This window comes from Leopardus geoffroyi, chromosome C1 (genome assembly GCF_018350155.1).
Source record: "Leopardus geoffroyi isolate Oge1 chromosome C1, O.geoffroyi_Oge1_pat1.0, whole genome shotgun sequence".
In the NCBI taxonomy this organism is placed as follows: domain Eukaryota; kingdom Metazoa; phylum Chordata; class Mammalia; order Carnivora; family Felidae; genus Leopardus; species Leopardus geoffroyi.
Genome location: NC_059328.1, coordinates 200,298,488 through 200,322,203, shown reverse-complemented (window position 1 = coordinate 200,322,203; position 23,716 = coordinate 200,298,488). Strand labels below are relative to the sequence as shown.

Below are 23,716 nucleotides of genomic sequence, written 5' to 3'. Positions count from 1 at the left end.
ACAACCTTATGCCAATTATTGTAAATAATTTAAGGACCTGATATTCCTGTATTTACTGATGTTCACAGAAGTCACATCTCTAACATTTTGCTTCACCATTTGTCTTTAAAAATTTATTTGTATTTTTGAGGAGCTTCATGAACAGAAGGAGTAATTCAAAGAGTGACATGGAATTATAGAAAACTAAGAATTCTGTACATGGATTTTGATATTTATGTGGCTTAGAAATAGGTGCATTAAATGAAATTAAGATTCAAAGAATCTTAACTTGTTAGTTTTCAACCACTTTGAATTATTCTCAGTGTGGAAGTGAGCATATTGTTGTAAAACTTTTAAGTCTACACAGAGATGCAAGTTATATATTTGTTCTGCTACAGAAAACTTTGTTTTCAAAGAGAATTTGACAGCAAAGATAATTAGGTTTGAAAATCAATATTTTTTTTTTCCTAAGAGCTTTCAGACAACCTAAATCTGTTAACAATCTGGTGAAATACTTTACTAAACTTGCAAAATTTTGCTGTCTTTGATAGAGTGGCAGTTAGAAATTCTTGGAAAGGTTATGACAAGAAACTGTTTTCATTTCAAAAAAGTTGAACATTGACATCATGAAAAAGTGTTTAGGGAAAAGATGTGTTCTGCTCAGCAAGCATAAATTTTCTAGGTAATTCATTATTATCCTAAGTGGAGTCTACACTATTAAGAAATTAATTCCATTTTCCTTATATTGTTTTTTCTTTAAAAAAACATACTTTAAATTTTGTAGGAAACAATCATACATACTGAGATGTGGAAATACTGAATTTAGTATATACTTCAACCTGTCATTTCAGCTGATAATTGTTTTTCAAAAAAAAAAAAGTTTGATCTCTTAATAACGTGGCCCATCAGTGATATGATTTTAGAGTATACTTACTAAGTAAAAATAAAATGAAAACTTTTTCCCTAATGGGATGCGTAGGCTGATAAGAAATAAAACTGAACCTGTAATTACTGCTTTTGTGTATTCATCTAGGATTCTACCCCATTTAGAAATATGGGTGTTTTATATCATGTCATATGACCTTTAGAATGTTGTTTCCTTCTTAGTGGGTGGATTCATTCTAGATGAAAAGCTTCACAAATGAGAATTTGTTTTAAAGAAGCTTAGTATGATAAATAAATGGGAGTTTGGGTTCTTTGTTATTTTATTTGGGTTAGGGTAGTTTGGCAATTTTCTCAATTCTTATTTTGAAAATGGAGACAAAATAAAACTAAGGCATTTTTCAAATTTTATTTTATTTGCTATAAACAAGTTCTATGTGCATTTCTCGTGTGAATGAAAATGACTTATTGACTAAAAAGGATTTTATTGCATTGATTTCCAAGGACAATATGTAAAAAAGTAATCCCAGAATTTTTTTTAACTATACTCACCCTTACTGATAAGCAAAACTATCTTTTAATGATGGCCATCCACGTGCACTAACTTTTAAGTTGAAGCAAGTGAATACCCAAGATCACCAAATCTCACATTCTCATTTTCAGGCACAACTGGTCCTGTCCAAGTCATCATCACTGAGACCCCCAGTCAGCCCAATTCTCACCCCATCCAGTGGAATGCACCAGAGCCATCTCACATTTCCAAGTACATTCTCAGATGGAAACCTGTGAGTATCCCACCCACAAACGGGACATTGAGGGTTCTGAAACAAACACATTCTAAATATTTGTTTTCCAGCTTTCGAGCCAACCGATCTGGTGAACTATCTGTGATTTGATATATAGATTTAGCTTTTTTGGTATTTAGAAGGATTTAGAAAGATTTGTTATTTAGAAAGATCTTCTTAACAAGGAATTAGAGATGATAATGTCTGAAACTCTTCCCCGATATGGGAAGGGAATCTAAAGGCTTCGTATATCTTGCACCTCTGTCAGAGGAAGACAGTTATTGGCATCACTTCCATGATTTGAAAAAATTAGCTATAGAGGTTCACTTTTTAAGGGATCACTTCTTAAAATGTTACTTTTGTTTCTCTGAAGTTATTTAGGTAGAGGGGGAAAAGAGATGATTCCAGGGAAGAAAATGAGGGGTGATAGTTGGCTTGTTTAAAAAGTGAACCTTCTGAGTTTTTAATGAGAAGCATCTAGAAATTGAAGAAATCATACTGAGGAAGATGTTGATCTAGTAAATTTTAAGATTTCTTACCCTTCAAACCTGCCTGTTAGATCTCCAAAATTCATGACTCATAACTTAAGAAACACTTTGTTAAACCCAGGGGAAAAAATGTCCACTTTTAGTCACAGCTGTTAAATCCTAGCAATTAAAAACAAAATAAAACAAAATGCTGGACCAACTCAGGCAATTGTATTTAAACTCTTTGGGAAAAATTCAAGCTGTGAAATCATTTTTTTTTTTAATTTTTTTAAGTGTTTATTTTTGAGACAGAGAGAGAGAGAGAGAGAGAGAGAGCATGAACAGGGCAGAGGCAGAGAGAGGGAGACACAAAATCCAAAGCAGGCTCCAGGCTCTGAGCTGTCAGCACAGAGCTGGACATGGGGCTTGAACTCATCAACCATGAGATCATGACCTGAGCTGAAACAAAGAGATGCTTAACCAACTGAGCCACACAGGTGCCCCAAAAGCATTCTTTTTTGTAGCATACTCAGTATTCTGGTCATAGTGTCCAGAGCAGCCATTTCCAGAACTTTGCATTTAGTGATGTTAGCCAGTGGGATTACTATATTTTCCCCTCCAATACCTTCTTGTCTCTCATCTTTACATCTCACTCCCAGTTTTATTTACTTTAAAACTTATTCTGAAGTATTGCGTGAGATCACTGTAATAAGAGACATTTATAGGGAAGTAATAAGATGTACATTGAATTGGAAAATCTTCAAAGCAGCAGCAGTGATTAATTTCTTTAAGATTTTTAACGATGAAGAATTTTCAGGTTTTTCCTCAATGGATATTATCCAAGAGTGTATTTTTGAATACTTTCTTCTGATGCCTAACCTTCTAGAATTGAATAAAACAGTTATCATGAAATCTGATCTAATTGTAATGACTAATTTGAGATTTTTTTCAACGTACTCGAGTTAAAATTTAAATTTAAAATATACTACAATCCATATCATTTATTTCAAAAATATAAATGGGGGTGCCTGAGTGACTCAGTCGGTTAAGCGTCCGGCTTCAGCTCAGGTCATGATCTCACAGTTAGTGAGTTCGAACCCTACATCCAGCTCTGTGCTGACAGCACAGATTTGGATTCTGTGTCTCCCTCTCTTTCTGCCCCTCCCCCACTCACACTCTGTCTCTCTCTCTCTCAAAAATAAATTAACATTAAAAATTAAGTATATATATGTATATAAATGGACACTTGAGTATTTGAATTATTGAGGAACTGGTTGATTGGATAATTTTAAAAAGTCACTGGGCATTAAAAATGTATTTTGACTTAGCTTAGAATATTTACACTTAAAAGGATCTCATCTTGTTTGAAGTAAGTGTGTTTCTTTTCCACACATTTTACTGCAATGAGTTTTGTGATCCATGACATATTAATGAAGCTGGACGGATGTGAAATGTAAACTGGAAGCAAAGATTAAATAAACCGAAATCACATTCTTCTGCAGTCTTGCCCAAAGTTGGCTAACCGCTTTTGATGGGGTAAATCATATCCAAGAATGAGTCATACAGCCAGACCAGCTGAACCTTATATGTGATGGTTGCAGGAACTGAGTCACAAAGTAATATTATATCTTTGACTATTTCTGCAAGGCAAGAAATTTGTATCCTACTAAGTGAGAAGTAGAATATCTGGCCGTTTCCCACCTAAGAAAAGAATATATCTCTGTGCATCATAGACATTTAAAAAATGGGAGAGGCAAAACTTAGGCTTATCGTATTTTCTTGCTAATATGAAATAAATTCGTCTGGCAAAAAGGAAGGTGCCCCGTGCCTGTGACTGTGTGACCTTGGGCATGTCATATAACTGTTTCTTCACCCGTGAAATGAGGGCATTTATACCATGAAGTTGGAGAAGGGAGAGATGAAGACTGAATGAGAGAATGCAAGTAAAAGCACAGGGTGTGGTACACAATAAGCTATCAGTAAATATTAGCCATACTAATAATTATTATTGACATTAAACTCTGCTACAGGTCCCTATTCTGATTTCAGTTTTCCACGATTTTCCTCCACAATGGAGCTGCACAGGTCCCTCGTTCTTTGACGATTACTCATGATCATCTCTGAATGTTCATCCTTGTGAATACTTACGTGATTTTTTTGTTTTAAATCTTTAGAAAAGTTCCCCACGCGGTTGGAAGGAAGCCACCATTCCTGGCCACTTGAATTCCTACACCATCAAAGGCCTGACCCCAGGTGTGGTATATGAGGGACAGCTCATCAGTGTTCAGCACTACGGCCACAGAGAGGTGACACGCTTTGACTTCACCACCACCAGCACGAGCACAGCAGTGACTAGTACGTACCTGAGCCATCCTCATGTCCACGCCTGTGTTCCTCAGAGCTGCGCTGTCCTCAGGGAGTGGTTTGCTTCTCAAGTCCTATTCTTCCATGGATGGCCCCAATACTGTTTTTAAAACACGGTGTTCTGTAGATGACAGTAGGACATTTTCTTGATGGCTGAAGGCTCCCTCTCCCCTTCCCGTGGCTGTCTAGGCAACACTGTGACAGGAGAGACGACACCCCTTTCTCCCGTTGTGGCCACTTCTGAATCTGTGACCGAAATCACGGCCAGCAGCTTTGTGGTCTCATGGGTCTCGGCATCAGACACCGTGTCAGGATTCCGTGTGGAATACGAGCTAAGTGAGGAGGGAGATGAACCACAGTACCTTGGTAAGCTAAATGTGTTGCCATGACAGCTTTTGAGTGGCTGATGGTGACTCTATGTGTATGTGGGTTGGGGGACCTCCAAGAAGGTGTTCATTGAGTTTTGGAACTACTTGACAGCTCAGACCGAACAAACTTCCAATGTGAGGAAGGAGAACAGCTGACCCTTTCTAGAACTGAGCTTGGATTTTTCCTGAGCCATGCTCACATTTTCCTGGTCCCAGTGTGAGCTGCCTTACCCGTTTGCCTGGGCACAAGTCTGTACAACCATAGTGTTTTCTCCAGGGAAGTGATTGCCAGTATGAGGACCACAGCAGAAAATGTTAGCCTCTGGGGGTGTACTCATGCTTTTCAAATTCTCATGGTTAGGGGCTTTTTAAAAACTTTATTGTAGTATAATATATCATAGGCATACAGCTTGATGAATTTTTATAAAGTTAGGACATCCATGTGAGCAGCACCCAGATTAAGAAAAAGAACACTCAGGGGCATCTGGGTGGCTCAGTTGGTTAAGCTTCTGACTGTTGATTTCAGCTCAGGTCATGGTCTCACAGTTCGTGGGATCAAGCCCTGAGTTGGGTTCTGTGCTGTTAGCAGAGCCTGCTCTCAATTCTCTCCCTCTTCTCCTCTCTCTGCCCTACCCCCACTCATGCTCTCTTTCTCTCTCTCTCTCCCTCTCTCAAAATAAATAAACTTAAAAAAAAAGATCATCCCTCCTACCCCACACCCCCTCGTCCCTTGACCATAACCGCTACCCTGACTTTTAACTACAGAGAGCTGTTTTTATAAATTTGGGGGTGGATTACAAAAATTATATATCTTCAGAGAAAAAATTCAGAAAAAAATGGTAAACAAAAGAAAAATCTCATAATGTATTGATAATTATCGATTACCCATTAGTACATTTCCTTCTAGACTTTCCCCTTCCCTTATGAATGTACAGTTTTAAAAATATCCCCTTTATAGGTTGTGGAGTGATTTGAGGGATTGGTTTGCTCTGATTGGTAACCTTTCCTTTTTTACTTTAAAGATCTTCCAAGCACGGCCACTTCTGTGAGCATCCCTGACCTGCTTCCTGGACGAAAATACATTGTAAATGTCTATCAGATATCTGAAGAAGGAGAGCAGAGTCTGATCCTGTCTACTTCACAGACAACAGGTACATGTGTACTACATGCTGTGAGAAGAATTGTTTGTCTGTAGAACAGGCCTAGAGTGATATTTCCTGACTGTTTTCTTCATTTGCCCTTTTCTTTTTGTTGTTAGCGCCCGATGCGCCTCCTGACCCTGCCGTGGACCGAGTCGATGACACGTCGATTGTCGTTCGCTGGAGCAGACCCCAGGCACCCATCACAGGTGAGCTTGGCCTCCTCTCCCTGGCTGCCATGTTAGTCTTGATGGCGTAGGTGGCGAGGTGGCCAATTCTAACCTGTAGACAGGGAGGTCACGTAAATCTTCTGCATAATTACTAGTCTAGGGTAGAGGGGTATGTGTGTGTGTGTGTGTAATAGTAATTCACAATGTGATTATCATCAAGGCTTACAGCTCAATTTTCTTACAGATCATTTCCCATCATATCCATTTTATTGACCCCCATACACACAGACACACACACACACACACACACACACAATTTCTTAAATTTTTTTAAATGTTTATCTTTATTTTTGAGACAGAGAGAGACAGAGCATGAGTGGGGGAGAGGCAGAGAGAGAGGAAGGCACAGAATCTGAAGCAGGCTCTAGGCTCTAAGCTGTCAGCACAGAGCCCGATGCGGGGCTCGAACTTGTCAGCTGCGAGATCATGACCCAGGCTGAAGTTGGACGCTCAACCGACTGAGCCACCCGGGCTCCCCAAAACACACAATTTCTAAAGCCAGCTCATGGACTTATTTAACCAGGCATTTCTGAGGCTGAAGAGGGTTAATTTTTCCCAAAACCTCATTCTAAGACTTATTCTTAAAGAGGTAGCTCAGTTGCCTTCTTAGCTCATTAAGTGACTCAGCTGCCTCTAAAGTTTCTGAAAGAGACAGTGCTAGACAATCTGCGCTCAAGGTAGTTCACTAATTGCTTTCAGTGCTCGGAGCTCAAAGAGAAGAAATCATTTTAACATGAGTATTTTCACCTCGTGGCATCTCTAATAGACATTTATTAAGGATATTAGGTCTTCAAGGATGATGTTTATTATTTAAAAAGGTTTGCACAGATGCTCTTGTTTTACCTTTGTACTGAATAGTCCTTATGAGAAGTGGCAACATCTCTGGTTCTTAACTAATCAAGCAAGATGCTAAGGGTTTTTCTGATAAGAGATTTACGACTTACGAAACCTCTGTTTCATAAAACAGTGTGGCTAACGTTTCCCCCTTGAATCTGCAGGATACAGAATAGTGTACTCGCCATCAGTAGAAGGTAGTAGCACAGAACTTAACCTTCCTGAAACCGCCAACTCCGTCACCCTCAGTGACTTGCAACCTGGAGTTCAGTATAACATCACGATCTACGCTGTGGAAGAAAATCAAGAAAGTACTCCTGTTTTCATCCAGCAAGAAACCACTGGTGTCCCGCGTTCAGGTAACTTAAAGTCACTTCTTATGGCATTGTATCTCTTAGGGCTTAACGAGGAAACACGACTAACCGCTCTTTTGTTAGAGAAATAAAACTATCCTTGGACTGTGTTCATTTCCTTAGCCTGCTAGGGAGGACCAGAAATGTTAGACGAAAGAATAGTTGTTTCTATGGGAGGGTTGCTTCGTCTCTATCAACATTTCCTCCATGCAAGTGATCTTATAGATTAGTTTATCCCTAAACTTAAGAAATATGACTGAAATGTCCACTCTATTAACTGACTTATCAAAGCTGGCTATTGGCCTTCCCGAATAAAAACTGACACCTTAGCGTCTTCACATTTTTCTCTAGAAACTTAAGGCTCACTTTCTCTATTCCTTTGAAATACTATAAAATGGTTCAGTAAAATACAAACCACACTTTTTTCTGTTGCCACAATAAGGGTTTATTTTATTTTATTATTGTATTATTGTATTGCATAGTATTGTACTGTATTTTTTGCATGTTTATTTTAAACTACTTGATAGGACACTTAATATGTTGGAAACTCTTCGGTTTACCTACATATTTTAGATAAAAACTTCAAATGTTCTATGTAAGCAGTATGTCAGAACCATGAAAATATAAGAAAAAATTCACATTTTCTAGTTAAGAGACAAAACTTGGCATTAGTTTGGAATGAGAACCCCTGTGAATTTCCTTATATACATCTAGGAAATTGGCTTTTAAAAAAAAAACAAAAAACAATAGTCTTCAGTAGGAATTGTGACTGACCAGTTGGCTCTTGTCTGTTAGATAAAGTTCCCCCTCCCAAGGACCTGCAGTTTGTGGAAGTGACTGACGTCAAGATCACCATCATGTGGACACCCCCTGAGAGCCCCGTGACGGGTTACCGCGTGGACGTGATCCCCGTCAACTTGCCTGGGGAGCACGGACAGAGGCTGCCCATTAGCAGGAACACCTTTGCGGAGGTCACCGGCTTGTCCCCCGGGGTCACCTATCACTTCAAAGTCTTCGCTGTGAACCAAGGGAGGGAGAGCAAGCCTCTGACGGCAGAACAGACGACCAGTATGTTCTGCTCTCCTCCATCTCCACCCCGAATCCTCCACCCTCATTCCCAATCTGTGGTGCACGTGCAGCAAACCATTTACTCCTAGGTTTATGGTTAGAAATAGGGAAATACCCAGTGGATAAGGCAATGCAGAGTGGACGTAAAGCACATCACACCTGAAAGCAAAACTGAGACCCGCTCCATCATGCTAAATGGTAACCCGTGCCCCAAATTCATGCACCCACGTAATGGCACTGAGAGAGGACAACTTCAGAGAACCTAATTTTCTTTGCTAACAGACACATGGATTGCAAACCTGAGTATATTTTTTATAACTACATTTGTCTCTGTCAAACTTGAAATGTATGCTCTTAACCCTTCTATGAGAGAATTACTTACGAATAGTGATTGCTTGAAACATTGCTTATTAAGTGCCAGGTCCTCTGCTCAGTTCTTTACAAGCGCTGTCCTTATATTTAATACTCTTTTGGATCTAATGAGGAAGGTCTTATTATCCTCATTGGATTCATGAAGGAATTGAAGCTCATAAAAATTTCTGCAATTTGTAAAGTTCCAGAGCTAGGAAGTGATGGAGGTAGATCTACAAAGACGTAATGGCATTTTGGCTCTATGTCCCATTCTTTCAGTGATTATCCTTGACTCTCTCCTAAGCATTCCCTTCATCTGAAAAGCGTTTTTAAATTACTGCAGGGAAACCGCTAGTAATCATACTCAAGGAAACTCACGATGTGTGTGATTCTTTCTGATAGTGCACACTCACCAGTGTCTTACCATGATTCTGATGTATATGTTATAATTATTACCTGATAGGAATCATGGGAAAATTACTTTTATTTCTCTAGCAAAGGACTAGTCATTCAATAAATGCAGAGAATACTGTTTCTGTTCCTTGTAGAGGTTATGTCTTGCCCTCATTTTAGTGGGCTTGTCTCTCATTTCTTAACCTGTTTGGCTCAGAGCAGAGTCTAATTGTAGCCTTCACAAGTGTTTTCGTTTTTGTATTTTTAATGCTATCTCTACAATGTTAGTACAATTTCAGAGGGTGATGGGAAAGTAAGGATGGAAAATTAGACCTTCCTCAGGATCAAAGTCAAGCAAAAAAAGAAAAAAAAAAGCAGCAATTTCTCACGACTGACACAGTTTTGCAAAGTTCTTTGTAGCACTCCATTTCTTAATGGCTCAACATATCCAAGGTTTTGACTTTTGCTTAGTTTCAACCTTGAGAAATCTTTAGAAAATTCAGCTGGGCTTTTAAGTTTCAGTATGATCATTACCAAGGTTCAAATATTTCTTGATGTGTTTCATCTTTTCTTTCTAGAATTGGATGCTCCCACTAACCTCCGATTTACCAACGAAACTGACTCCACTGTCATAGTGACCTGGACTCCACCTCGGGCCCGCATAGCCGGGTACCGACTGACCGTGGCCCTGACCCGGGGAGGCCAGCCCAAGCAGTACAACATAGGGCCCTCTGCCTCCCAGTACCCGCTGAGGAATCTGCAGCCTGCCTCTGAGTATACTGCAACCCTCATGGCTGTCAAAGGCAACCAACAGAGCCCCAAAGCCACTGGCGTCTTTACCACCCGTAAGCCAAAGTTTACCCTCTTTTCTTAGTGATGTCATAGGTTCTTTTACCTTTATTTACATTCTCTGTTCTTCATCCCACTTTTAAAAAGTTAACTTAAAAAACCTTAGTATAAGGGGCGCCTGGGTGGTTCAGTCGGTTGAGCTTCCAACTCTTGGTTTCTGCTCAGGTCATGATCTCACAATTCGTCGGTTTGAGCCCCACATCGGACTCTGCACTGACAGTGAGGAGTCTGCTTGGGATTCTCTCTCCCTCTCTTTCCCTCTCTGCCCCTCCCCTGCTCTGCTCTTTCTCTCTCTCTCTCTCTCTCTCAAAACAAATAAATAAACTTAAAAAAAAAAAAAAAAAGGAAGATTTAAACCAGTGCTACTCAAAATGTGGTCATGAACCAGCTATTTGAACCATGAATTGTTTCTTATTGGACAATAAGGAGCTTGTGCCATAATATAAATCATGAAACACACCATTCAGTTCAGTTGATTATTTTTCGAAGCAAGATTTTCTTGATGAAGGTAGCAGCATGTTAAACTACAAATGTTGCCAAGCTTCTTCTTTCCTCTGGGACCACTTTGAGTAACACAGTTTAAAGCACCTAGTTATTTGAAAATTGAATGCTATTGTATTAAATGAATTTACCAAATCCTAGTTAAGGCAAGGAAACAGCACCTGTGTCTACATCCTAATACTCTGGGTGTTGAATGATAGCAGTAAATGTAGAATAAAAACATTTACCAACTGAATGGAAACCAACAGACCAAGAAGATAAGGAAATGGTTTTTCTTTTTTTTTTTTTTAAGTTTTGTAATGTTTACTTATTTTTGAGAGACAGAGACAGAGCACGAGCAGGGGAGGGGCAGAGAGAGAGGGAGACACAGAATCCGAAGCAGGCTCCAGGCTCTGAGCTGTCAGCACAGAGCCCAATGTGGGGCTCAAACTCATGAGCCATGAGATCATGACCTGAGCTGAGTCGATGCTTAACCAGCTGAGCCACCCAGGTGCCCCAGGAGATTATTTCTTTATGAGACTGCAGCAGATCAAAGTATTTCTGAGGAACAGAGTAACTTTTTTTTTTCCTTTCATCTTTCTTAAATTACTCTTGAAGTTCCACTTCAAGAGTTCTTAATAAGAAAGAAAATGCTGACAATTTTTGGTCACATCTATCCTTTTTTATTCAACCTTTTATAGGAAGTGGCCTTAAATCTCCTATGTATCTACATCACAATAAAGACCTATATTCATAAACTGATTTCTATTAAAAACATTCTCATTTATATTACAAAGAATTACGAGACCCCTAATTTCTAGCTTTATTGGTTATTTTTAAATCGACCTTTTCAGTTACAGAAGCATGTAACACTTTTTGACATATATTACAACTATCAACTAGTTTACATTTTTCTAAAAGCTTTTAAAAATACAGATGTTAATAAGCATTCAAAAAGTGAATATAAGTTTAGTTGTAAATAGCTATGGAATTTACTTCCCAAAGAAAATTCATTTTCCTGTAGGAATTCATAATTTACCAAAAGTTTAATTCCATTTAAATTTGGTGTATGATTTTTGTTAGTGGAGTCTTTTTCTTAAGTAACTACTAATTGTAAGCAAGTGAAGTCTTTTTATTTGTAAGTTAACTTTTAAATTTTGCTATTTTATGTTACATGTTACTAAGATACTCTAGAATCCATTAATACGAAACCAGTGTTTTATATTTCTTGCAAATATCTATTTCTTACAGATGCCCTTCATGAATTAGAATGGAGATTTCAGTAGATTTAGCCTTTTTCTGACCACATACGATTCTACAAATTATCATTTTTACTTTTTCACTCCTTAACATGATACATATTTTGTGTAGTTTCTTTTGTTGGACTGAGTGCCCACGAAAGAAAAACCATTTTCACTGGTACTAACAGTAATTAAGTAGAGTATGGCGGGTCAGTGTACACTATTTGGAGACTGATATATTGGACATGTTATTTTTATTCTCTGCACAGTATATTTATATAAAATAAAATTATATTTGAGTTAAGGGAAGTACTGATAGTCAAAACTAATTTTATTAGATAAGGTTAACATAGTGCCTTGTACACAGCACGCTTTCAAAAAATATTCACTGAATAGATGATTGAGGGAAGAATGAGAACGAAAACAGTTCAACCAAGCTTCAATTTAAATAAACCTACTTAAGTAGGGAGTTCCACAACTTCATTTGAACTTGGAGAACTCTCTGAGGCTATAAACATCAGTAGGGCTTGCATATTTTTGAAATTGCTGTAAGTTTCTGTAGCTTTTTACTGTCTTACCAAGCTTAATTCTGGGAAGAACTTTTCTGGATTTTACAACTTGTGCCAAATTCTTAAAAGCAAATGTGAGGGTGGGGGGTGGGGGGCTGTATCTGGGGAAAATACAGCTTATTCCTTTATAAATAGGACAAATTTTATTTCTTTAACAGCTAGGCTATTCTTCATGTATGACCTGCCAGAACCCATAATTCATACTACAGTCACATCCTTTGTTTGACATCAGTTTGTGGGTTTGTGGTTTGGAGACTTTCCTGTAATGGTCTTCCCAGGCAGAGAGCATCATCTTAAACTTAGGAAGATTCTAGCTGGCTGGCTCAAGCAGTAGAAAACACCCAGTCTTGAAGCCCAAGACAGTTGAAAAGAATGTAATTTGTGAAAAAGTTGTGGCTTTCACAGATGTTCAGTACAAGAAGCTGCTTGCTTTCTGAATTTTTTTTTTTTTTTTTTGGTGGCCATTAACATGGTCACTCAGGGCTGGCCACGGCATTTTGTCAAAGTCAGCAGCAGCCAAGTGGTGTATGATTTCAGAGACTCTGGGAAGGCACCATGGATTACCCATCCTGGTTCCCCCCAAAACACCCTTGAAATAATAACATAGTTAGGAAACAGCTCACTAAACCAGTAGAACTTCAATTTGGCCATTAGAGTAAGTAATTACAAAGTAGCCCACACACATATTTTATTTTTCCCCCACACAGTATTTTCAAAACAGTTTTTTAAATCACGCATTAAAATCCAGACTGGGGAGCGGGGGGGGAGGAAGAATTGCAATGGTGCCTGAATTCCCATGTGATCACAGGGAAGATGAATGACTGGAGCTGAGTAGTGAGTGGGGTCTTGAGACTTTTAATTTCCATGTGTGTGCCTCTGGGGGATAACTGTCTCACCAGCCATTCACAATTTAGCATAAATGCATTTAATAGTTGTTTCCCCCAGTGGGCACAGAATTAGGTTGGTACATGAAAAAGAAGGAATTATGAAGACACCAAACACGTGATCTGAGCTGGCAACACACTTGAAACCCTTGAATTTGACACTTGCCCTGTTCAAATGTCTTGGCTTTTGAGACCTCACCTTTCCCATAGCAGCCAGTTATTAAAATGCTCATTTCCTTATTACAAGGTTTAGTTGTTCAGCCGATTATATTTTAGAGATTCTAAATCTGTAGTAAGATTCATAGGACTGTTGAAAATGTCTATCTTTTTTTTTTTTAAGTTTATTTATTTATTTACAGACAGAGACAGTGCGAGGTGGGGAGGGGCAGAGAGAGAGCAAGAGAGAGAATCCAAGCAGGCTCTGTGCTGTTGGCACAGAGCTCAGTGTGGGGTTCGAACTTGTGAACTGATGAAGTTGTGAACTCATCGAACTCATGAGTTGATCTCATGACTCAGGTCGTGAGATCATGACCTGAGCCAAAACCAAGAGTCAAACGCTTAACCAACTGAGCCACCCTGGTACCCCGAAAATGTCTATCTTAAGTTTGTGTACACATACTCTTTCATCCTTTCTCTTCTTGTTTTTAAATTTGTTTAGTGTTTATTTATTTTGGGAGAGAGAAAGAGAGAGTGTGCATGTGAGGGGGGGAGGGGCAGAGAGAGAGGGAGAGAGAGAATTCCAAGCAGGCTCCACACTCAGTGCAGTGCCCAGTCCAGGGCTTGATCTCACAAACGATGAGATCATAACCAGAGCCAAAATCAAGAGTCAGTCGCTTAACCAACTGAGCCACCCAGGCACTCCTCTTTTCTGTTTTTTTCTTTTTAAAGTAATATTTTTATTAAGAGAAATAACAGTGAGGTTAGGATGTTAGGAGATGCAAAATTAACTTTTGTTATAATTCTTAATTTCAGTGGCAGAGTACTACATTTTTGCAGTCTGATTATCCTAAATGGGTAATCACATATTTAAGAAAACTTTAGAATTTTTAAGTGTGTCTATAGTGGCAGATTTTGTTTAACTTTCATGTGGCATTTCTTATTGCAACCAAAAATAATTGACCATAATTATGGAATAATTCAACTTAAAGCTATTTTCAGATCTCATCTGTAATTTAATTATTGTTCTCAAATTAATGATTTAAAAAGCAGAATGATAATCAATTTGTGGTCAGTTTCATATTTCAAATGGGATTCTCCAGGGAAATTAATTGTCCTAAAACTCAAATCCCAAACTTGATGAAAAGACACAAATCATAGACTGCAAGGACTTGAAAGTGTCTTCTTTGTCACTTAGCTCTTTGTCACTCGAGTACGATGCATGGACTCAGCATCAGCATTCCAGAAATGCAAACTTCTAGCCCCATGTTGGTCCTACTGAGTCAGAACCTGCATTTTAGCCAGGTGTCAGACAACTTGTGTGGCACAGAAAAGACTGAGAAGCGCTGACCTACTCCAAATTCTCACCCAGTGAGGGTGTTACATTCAGGATCCACTAGCTGAGTAAACAGAGGTTCTCCATAAAAGTACTTGTTACTGGGGTGCTTGGGTGGCTCAGTCGGTTGAGCAGATGACTCGAATTCGGTTTGGGTCACGATCCCAGGGTTGTGGGATTGAACCTGCATTGGGGTCTGTGCTGGGTGTGGAGCCTGCTTGAGGTTCTCTCTCTCTCTCTCTCTCTCTCTCTGCCCCTCTCCCCACTCTCGCTCTCTCTTTCTCTGAAAAAAACAAAAACAAAACAAAAACAAAAAAAATGCTACGTGCATTCTGTGCAATAGTCTGTGATTCCAGCACATTGAACACATGCATTGATTCTATTTCACAGGGCAGCCTCTCGGCTCTGTTCCACCTTACAACACAGAGGTCACTGAGACCACCATTGTGATCACATGGACACCTGCTCCAAGGATTGGTTTTAAGGTAAATTGCAGATATCCCTAACCTCTTGTGAGACAGCCCTGAAGTGGCCTTATGTTTCTGAATGTGGTAGAAACAGGATGTTTGGGAGTCAGGAGACCTGGGTTTTATTTGCTGCTTCTGTCTGTGCCTCTCTGACCGCATTGTCCAGGTATAACATTACTGTGGCCTCACTGGATTTCTGGAAGAATGGACTGAGGCTGTGGAAGTGCTTCGCAAAAGGATAAAACATTAGTATGGAACTGTTGTTGTTATCTGATTTTCTCCATCCTTTCCCCCAGGGGACTGCATTTTAAAATATATAAGGAAACGCCATTTGTTGTGTTGTTCTAAATGGGTGTCAACAAGTTCACAAAAACCCATTTAGAGAGACCAATTAAAGTCAGAGTCACTTAAAAATCACATTTTCATCCAATCATTTCATCTCAACTTGTTCAAAGCCCCTTGGGTGAATTTCTTAATAGAAGTTAAGATTAAGGTCTTCCCTGTAGATATCTGGATTCATGTTCTTTAAAGTAATGATATTAGGAAAGTGATGAATACAAATGAATATGTTTAAAAGAATTCCTTTCTTTGGCATTTAGAGTATAGGGAGAGAAATATTTATTATAATTGGAAATCAAGACTAAATCCCAATGACAGCTTGTTTAAAAAAATACACCAAAGGTCACTTCTTTTTTGAAATATGCAAATAGCCATATTGATGATTATGCTACTTAAATATAGAGAAATGGTTTTTGAAGATTACCTTTCAAATTCTCCTTAATCGTGTCATTCTGACTTTCAGAAGCCTTGTAACCTACAAAGGACGTCTCTAGAGTAGAACACTGTTTGATGATACGGTATTGCCTAGGTTTTGAAATAAAATATTAATTTTTTTTTTCAACGTTTATTTATTTTTGGGACAGAGAGAGACAGAGCATGAACGGGGGAGGGGCAGAGAGAGAGGGAGACACAGAATCGGAAACAGGCTCCAGGCTCTGAGCCATCAGCCCAGAGCCTGACGCGGGGCTCGAACTCACGGACCGCGAGATCGTGACCTGGCTGAAGTCGGACGCTTAACCGACTGCGCCACCCAGGCGCCCCGAAATAAAATATTAAAAAATTGAAAATTATGGGCACATTTATTTTAATTCTTCTTTTGTAATATATTGTTCTGCAGTTTAAGCTATGAACATACTTCTTCAAAAGAAATGTTTCTGGAGTACAAAATGTTAAAGGCTCTACTAACCTTTACATTGAATGTTCATAACTCATTAAAAAGAGTGCTAGAGGATTTCTTCCAGCAAAAAAGAAAATAGAGGGGCACCTGGGTGGCTCAGTCGGTTAAACATCTGACTTCGGCTCACGCCATGATCTCACCGGCCATATGTTTGAGCCACGCGTCAGGCTCTGTGCCGACACCTCAGAGCCTGGAGCCTGTTTCAGATTCTGTGTCTCCCTCTCTCTCTGCCCCTTCCCCGCTTGCACTCTGTCTCTCTCTCTCTCTCTCTCTCTCTCTCTCAAAAAATAAATAAATAAATAAATAAATAATAAAAAGAAAAAAAGAAAATAGAAATGAACTGCCATGTTGCCCCAAGCCCCTGTGTACTTCTGGTTTATATCAGGAGATTATTTATCAAGCAAAACCTTATGTAATGACAGTTCTCCAGAGACATCCATTACAAGCCAATGTAATGCAGTTTGGGAAGATACCTCTCCCACCTTGCGCCCCCAGTCCAGGGAGCTTCCACTTGAAGAATCTAATAGAGCGAAAGGCAGGCACTGACTCATTCCCTAATAAAAGCACAGCATGCAGTGTGCATAGAAGCTCACATTATACAAAGCATGACCAAAACCTCTCGGCAGTAGCCTAGCTCTGGCAATATTTGCCCTTGGTGTTTATTTTGCTTTCCTTCTTCTAGCTGGGTGTACGACCAAGCCAGGGAGGGGAAGCACCGCGAGAAGTGACTTCAGAGTCAGGAAGCATCGTCGTGTCTGGCCTGACTCCAGGCGTGGAATACATTTACACCATCTCGGTCCTGAGAGATGGGCAGGAGAGAGATACACCGATTGTAAAGAAAGTTGTGACACGTAAGAGGAGTCCTTTGCCTCTTTTCTTTTAGCTTTTAAAACTGTTCCAATTTGTAAAAATAACTGATATCAGTATCACTTTTTGCTTCTGATGACGGTGTAAGAGGAGGATCCCATGTCTCCTTATCTTATTAGCTATTTCTAAATTTGGAGCAGCAAGTTCAACTCTTGTCATATATTCCATGGCATCAGAACTGTTCTTTCTAATGTCAAAAATATTTATGAACTGGAAAGACAGAAAGAATGTCAATAGTATTTCAAAATTGTTAATTGTAAAAAAAATGGTCTCAGAGAATTGCTGTCCACCATGGTTTCATAGTATAGCTTCTATGTTTTTACTGAATCTTAAAAAGAAAGGATGGAAGGAGGGAGGGGGAGACAGAGGAGAGAGAGAAAAGAAAGAGGAAAGAAGGAAGGGAAGGGGAGGGGAGGGAAGGGAAAGGAAGGGAGGGAGAGAAGGAAAAGGCAGCAAGAAACATTCCACAGGTCAAGTGCTTGGTGTTAGCTTTAACTTGTAACTTAAACTTTTTTCTGCATAGCATTGTCTCCACCCACAAACCTGCACCTGGAGACAAACCCCGACACCGGTGTGCTTACAGTGTCCTGGGAGAGGAGCACCACTCCAGGTAAGCCTGGGATGTATCAAGGGCAAGTCTGTGTGGTACTGTCACAGGACAAAGGTGTTGGAAACTTTGAGAGAAAGGGTCAACATTATAAGTACCCAGCTTTCCATAAAAAATATAGTATGTGAGCGTACATCACAGAGTGACACGTAGCGTGTTTCACTGCATGTGTCTTTAGATAACAGGAAAGTGAACAAGGCAGACCCTTATCAAGCTGTAGGGAATCATGAGGGCTGACAGAAACCATTCTGGATGGTACCTTTTGCTCAGTGGCGGTCAAAATTGCCAGAAAAAAAAAAAAAGGCTGAAATCATACTGCAGAAATTTCCTTTTGTCTATTGTTAGAGATTCTAAGTATACTATTCAATGAAGTTTTACAAATATTTTGTCATGAGAGGCACCACAAAACTCTAAAGGTGATGAAAGACAGAAATGACCTCCAGTTTGAAACTTTAAGCTGGCAAGTCGTATGCTTGTTTGAAACCAGATCATTAACATTTAGTCTTCATGGATGGTCTAGGCTGCCTGTCTGGATGGTCACTAGCAAATGTAATGACCTAAACCTTTATTTCCATCCAGTTGGACTTTCTTGTCTAGACACCATTTTCGTGTCCAGCCTGTTCCTCACCCTTTAGTAAGTTTAACTTAAACATATTTTCTCATTTAGTCTGGTCCCTGTGGATCTCTAATTATCACTGTTTTAATTTGAATGTCTCTCTCTTCCCCCTCAACACTCTTACTGCCCAGTTTCTATGATTCCTCACATCTTCCACAGTGAGCATTTTTTGTATACAATATAAGTATAGCCACTTTTGTTTTTCACTTTGTCTCCTTTCCTTATTCCCTTCCTGTAAATCCCATAGGTTCAGACCTTGTAAATTGGGAGAGCCCATATTGGGGAATATGCTTAGGGTTGAGAACCATTCCAGACTGAGCAGGTAAAATGGAGGATTCCTCACCTGTCCTGAAGATGATCTGTTAAGGCAAAGCAGGGTATAGTGGTAAGAGGAACCTGGATTAGGAGTCAGACAAGCCTATGGTAATCACTCCCCCATTCCAAGATTTTCTTTAAACTGAGGATATTAATACCTGCCTCAAACGGTTGTTGCAGCACTGAATAACAGGAGAGTCCTCAATAAATGCTGGGTCCTTTCCCCATTCCCTTCTGTGGGTCCATCATTGGGGTCTACTTTGATTCAGCCTGGGTCACAAATGCTCTGTGCAGTAACTGCCTCCTTTCTGTCCTCTCTAGACATTACTGGTTATAGAATTACCACCACCCCTACAAATGGCCAACAGGGATATTCTTTGGAAGAAGTGGTCCATGCAGATCAGAGTTCCTGCACTTTTGAAAACCTGAGTCCTGGCTTGGAGTACAATGTCAGTGTTTACACTGTCAAAGATGACAAGGAAAGTGCCCCTATCTCTGATACCATCATCCCAGGTAATGGAACAATAAGCAGTTACCCTAAGAGTGGCAGATTCGATGAGAGTGGGGATTGATATCTTAATCCCCAGATGGTTGAGTGTGTCAGATACATTTGGGATTCAGTTCTGACCTCCCAACCACACTCTCCCAAACCATGAAGTCAAAGCAACTATTTGGACAAATGCTTGCTGTTAACACCGCTTTACTTTCTGTGCTTCACTGGGATGCTGTTTGTTGCGATGGGTATGTAATGGAGTGGCAACCATGGCCTTCACTCTGTACTGTCAGCTCACGTGGAAATATTACTAAAACAGTGTCATGTGTCTGTCCTCTGTACTGACAGGCTAAAAGTAATATGGTAAATGCATCCCATCGGTACATCTGTCCCTGATTTTACAGTCCATATCCATTTTCAACAGCTGTCTGTACAATCGTACCTATCTCCACATGTGAGCATTGGCTTAGCACTTGGTTGACACGTCCAATTCTTCGTCTTGCAGTTTGAAATCCTTCCTTCATAAAACTGAAGAAAAAAAAGAAAGGCCATACCTTCGGGTGTTCTTTCTGGTGGATTGAAAAACAACACTGAAAAGACCTATCTAGGGATAGGTTTTTTATTTGCCCCAAATTGGATTGTGACCGAATGAAAGCATTGGACAGGCGGTGTTCTCCTTTGCCCTGTTTGGTAGAATGCTTTTACTAATGCTAATTAAATAACTTTGATTATGAATTAAACAAAATATTGGCAATAGTATTGGACTCAAGTCTGTCTTCCACCTGAATGTGCTTTTGAATGGCACATTTCACACCATACAATGATACTGCATCAGCATTATGGCCATAATGTTGTCATGAGTCTTTGTATGGGAAAAGAAAGAAAAACCCACCGATGTTTTTTTTCTTAAGCTTCTTCATGCAAGCTCTATTTTCCTACTAAAACAGTTTGGATTTAAAAAAAAAAAAACAGCATTGTTGATACTTACTACAGATATCATGTCTAGGTTCTAAGAATGGTTTTGACATCCTAAATAGGCCTATAATTTTTAGGAATCTGAGACGTTCAAACTCTACTATTTAGAGACATTTCTAAAATGCAAGAAAATCCCAAAGAATATTGTAACCTGTCTTATTCTCCCAGGAAAGCAAACTATTCATGATGATTAGGATGTTTTTTCAGAAAATTTGGAAAAGATTGCATATTACCATCATTGCTTTAACATTCCATCAATTATTACCACTGGTAACCTGATGTACACTGCTTTATTTTTTCCTCTTTTTTGCCTCTATTTTCCTTTTGCCCCTCTTTGCTTTGTAACTCAATAGAGGTGCCCCAACTCACTGACCTAAGCTTTGTTGATATAACCGATTCAAGCATCGGCCTGAGGTGGACCCCGCTAAACTCTTCCACCATTATTGGGTACCGCATCACAGTAGTTGCGGCAGGAGAAGGTATCCCTATTTTTGAAGATTTTGTGGACTCCTCAGTAGGATACTACACAGTGACAGGGCTGGAGCCGGGCATTGACTATGACATCAGCGTTATCACTCTCATTAATGGCGGAGAGAGTGCCCCTACTACACTGACACAGCAAACGGGTGAATTTTGAAAACTTCTGTGTTTGAGACGTGGACGGTGTTGCATGCTGCCACCAGTCACTCTGGTTAAATATGGATGTTTCGTGGGAAAAGCCAGCGATTTGCCAATGATTAAGAAAGAGAGGGTGGATTGAGGCCCGGGGCGAAGGAATTGAATGTATATGCTACACTGATTGGATGCAGGCATATGCAAGTGGTCTTAAAGACACTTTCATTTAAGCCACAAATGGGTAGAAAGCTAGCGAGATCTGATCTGTTGAACACAAAATGGCAAAGGTTAAATGAATTTGCAGACTTGGAGTTTTTACAAAGTATCTCACATGAATACCAACTCGGATAATGAGCACCAGTTTATGAGAGAGGTACTTATAGAATGTGCCGTTATGCTCTTCTTTTGACTCCTTGATAAACCCTACCATGTTCCTTCTTTGCAGTGGACTTAAAAACCCAGTCAAATTTAGGGTGGGTTGGAAGGGGGTTGTCTTGACATAGGAGAAAAAGAAACTTTGGGGCACTGTGGATTGCATTGCCATGGCTAGGTAAAGAAACTCCTCTTTAACCAGTCTGGGGCCAAGCATGCAACATTCCGAAGGTTCTCTGCCCTGCATGGTAAGAAACATGCTGAGAACCAATCTGCATGAACCCTTTGCACTCGTAGGTAGAACTCACGGAGTGGGATCGTAGCGATGCCGGTAGCTGTAGTCATCTCACATCAGGGGAAATGTAGGACCTCTTGTCTTTTCGTCTGTGTGCATGTGTTTGAAAAGTACCGCTGTGTTTCTCTTTGCTGTGTGGCAACTTCAGCCTCTTCAGCCTGGGATGAAATAACTGTCACTGGTGTTAATAATGTACTTACAATCAACATGTTTGAAAGTAGATGAAAAGTATTCTTTGAAATGTACTGATGGCAGAAAGGTTAAAGAGGCCTAACAGTACTGTGTGTAGTGTTTTATTTTTAACAGTAGTTCACTATGATTTAGATCAGATTTAGATTAGACTGTTTGCATGATTCTGACTCATTTCCTTAATGCATGAACTATTGGTTTTACCTTTCCAGCTAATTTTTGTTACCTTTCATTTTAAAAGTGACATTGACTCCGTCTTCCTTCTTATTTGAAACCAGCTGTGCCTCCTCCCACTGACCTGCGATTCACCAATATCGGTCCAGACACTATGCGTGTCACCTGGGCCCCACCTCCGTCCATTGAATTGACCAACCTCCTGGTGCGCTACTCCCCTGTCAAGAATGAGGAAGATGTTGCGGAGTTGTCCATCTCTCCTTCAGACAACGCAGTGGTCTTAACAAGTAAGCAGTCAACTGTATCTGTTCCATAAATGCTAAGCTAGAGCACGAGGAGAGAATTCTGGGTTCTCAGGGAGGAGCAACTAAGATCAAGACAGCTACAGCAAAACTACCAACAAAACCCCAAATGTGATGTGTGACTCTGTACACTTTGAAAGATGTCACGTTTGTCACTATTTTAATGTATGTATCTTTGAGATCCACAACTTTTTAAAGATCACAGTAGAAAAGCACCAGCAGCGAAGTTCGAAGACTTCAAATAAATTCTGCTTCCAAATAAGCACATACAAATAAATGAATGTCAAGAGAAAATAGAGGACTAAATTTAGATGTTCAGAGAGAGAAACAACAAGGATTGAAAATAGTGTCACCATATCTGTTTTATTCTCATTAAAAAAAAAAAAAAAAAAAGTGCCAGTGGGTAATCTCCAGCTTCTGAAAACACAGAAACAGTGACATGTTACCAGGATAGATCGGGATGATGCTGTTTTGAAGAAAGAGCCAGAAGTGTAATTGGTACTTCAGAAAGAATCTTTTGGCAGGATTTCTCTGAAGGCTGAGGACCCAGAAAACAGCTAACATTCAAATAAACAGCAACCATTTATGTGTCTTTCTGGATCCTACCTTTTTGAAATAGACATTGTTTATTAAAGAAAATAGAAGGAAGCTGCAACATGGTGCTGTTTTTCCTGTAAATGTTGCTTCTTATTATTTTCACCATAATAGTAAAATAAGCACATGAGAATAGCATAGGTTTCTACGTAAGGAAAGAAAGAGCTCACATTTAGGTATATTACCAAATGACGGTCTGAAAATATCCTCTATGTTGCAGACACATTTTAGAGAATGAAAGGCAGCTCAACTTGACTATAGTCTTGGCTTCTCATTTCATGGCTGAGGGTGAGAACATCCTTAGTTCTGCCTATCAACAGGGCTGTTGTTTCTGTTCTAGAATACTCTGGAGTCAGTAGTTACAGCATCGCTCATTACACAGCTCCTGCTTCAGGACCACTGTCTGCCCCACTGACTGGTCACATGTTCATCACACATTCTAAGATCTTATTTTAGATCCTGCTCTAGATTGCAAGGTAGCCATCCCCCACCCCCTGCCCCCCAGAGAAGCCATTATTACCCAATTTTACAGATGAAGCAACCGAGGTCTCTAGTGGCTAAGTCAATTGCCCCTGGGCAGGCAGGAATAAGGGAAGTAGAGTCCAAGTATCCAGCCCTTTCATCTGGTGCTTTCCCAAACCTTGCAGGGGCCTCTGTACAAAGGCTGAAGAGGAGATGGTATGGAGGGGAATGAGGTCTACTGAGTAGGAATTAAAAGGTTAGAAACCCTACTCTGTACCTTTCTGGGGACCTCAAAATTAAGAGTACAGGATACAGGAATGTGTATGTAATTTTTTAAGTAGTCTGTTCTTCCTTCAATATGGTGGAACCAATCACTTTCCTCATGGAATAGGACTCTTCCAGTAAAGG

The 23,716-nt window shown here is 39.7% G+C and overlaps 1 protein-coding gene across 14 annotated transcripts in view; it reads left to right on the top strand.

The window, feature by feature from the left end:
- Window positions 1-23,716, top strand: part of FN1 (fibronectin 1) — a 70,424-nt gene that overhangs the window by 20,458 nt on the left and 26,250 nt on the right. For 7 of the 14 annotated variants that reach the window (XM_045481145.1, XM_045481146.1, XM_045481154.1 and 4 more), the window contains exons 13-26: window positions 1,525-1,646; window positions 4,288-4,468; window positions 4,667-4,843; window positions 5,868-5,996; window positions 6,104-6,193; window positions 7,213-7,407; window positions 8,197-8,469; window positions 9,792-10,058; window positions 15,119-15,213; window positions 17,115-17,283; window positions 17,823-17,909; window positions 19,159-19,350; window positions 20,659-20,931; window positions 22,055-22,237. In XM_045481145.1, coding sequence (XP_045337101.1) covers window positions 1,525-1,646; window positions 4,288-4,468; window positions 4,667-4,843; window positions 5,868-5,996; window positions 6,104-6,193; window positions 7,213-7,407; window positions 8,197-8,469; window positions 9,792-10,058; window positions 15,119-15,213; window positions 17,115-17,283; window positions 17,823-17,909; window positions 19,159-19,350; window positions 20,659-20,931; window positions 22,055-22,237 — 2,433 coding nt within the window. The remainder of the gene's footprint in view (window positions 1-1,524; window positions 1,647-4,287; window positions 4,469-4,666; window positions 4,844-5,867; window positions 5,997-6,103; window positions 6,194-7,212; window positions 7,408-8,196; window positions 8,470-9,791; window positions 10,059-15,118; window positions 15,214-17,114; window positions 17,284-17,822; window positions 17,910-19,158; window positions 19,351-20,658; window positions 20,932-22,054; window positions 22,238-23,716) is intronic. The other 7 variants (XM_045481152.1, XM_045481158.1, XM_045481157.1 and 4 more) reach the window with 1 other exon arrangement.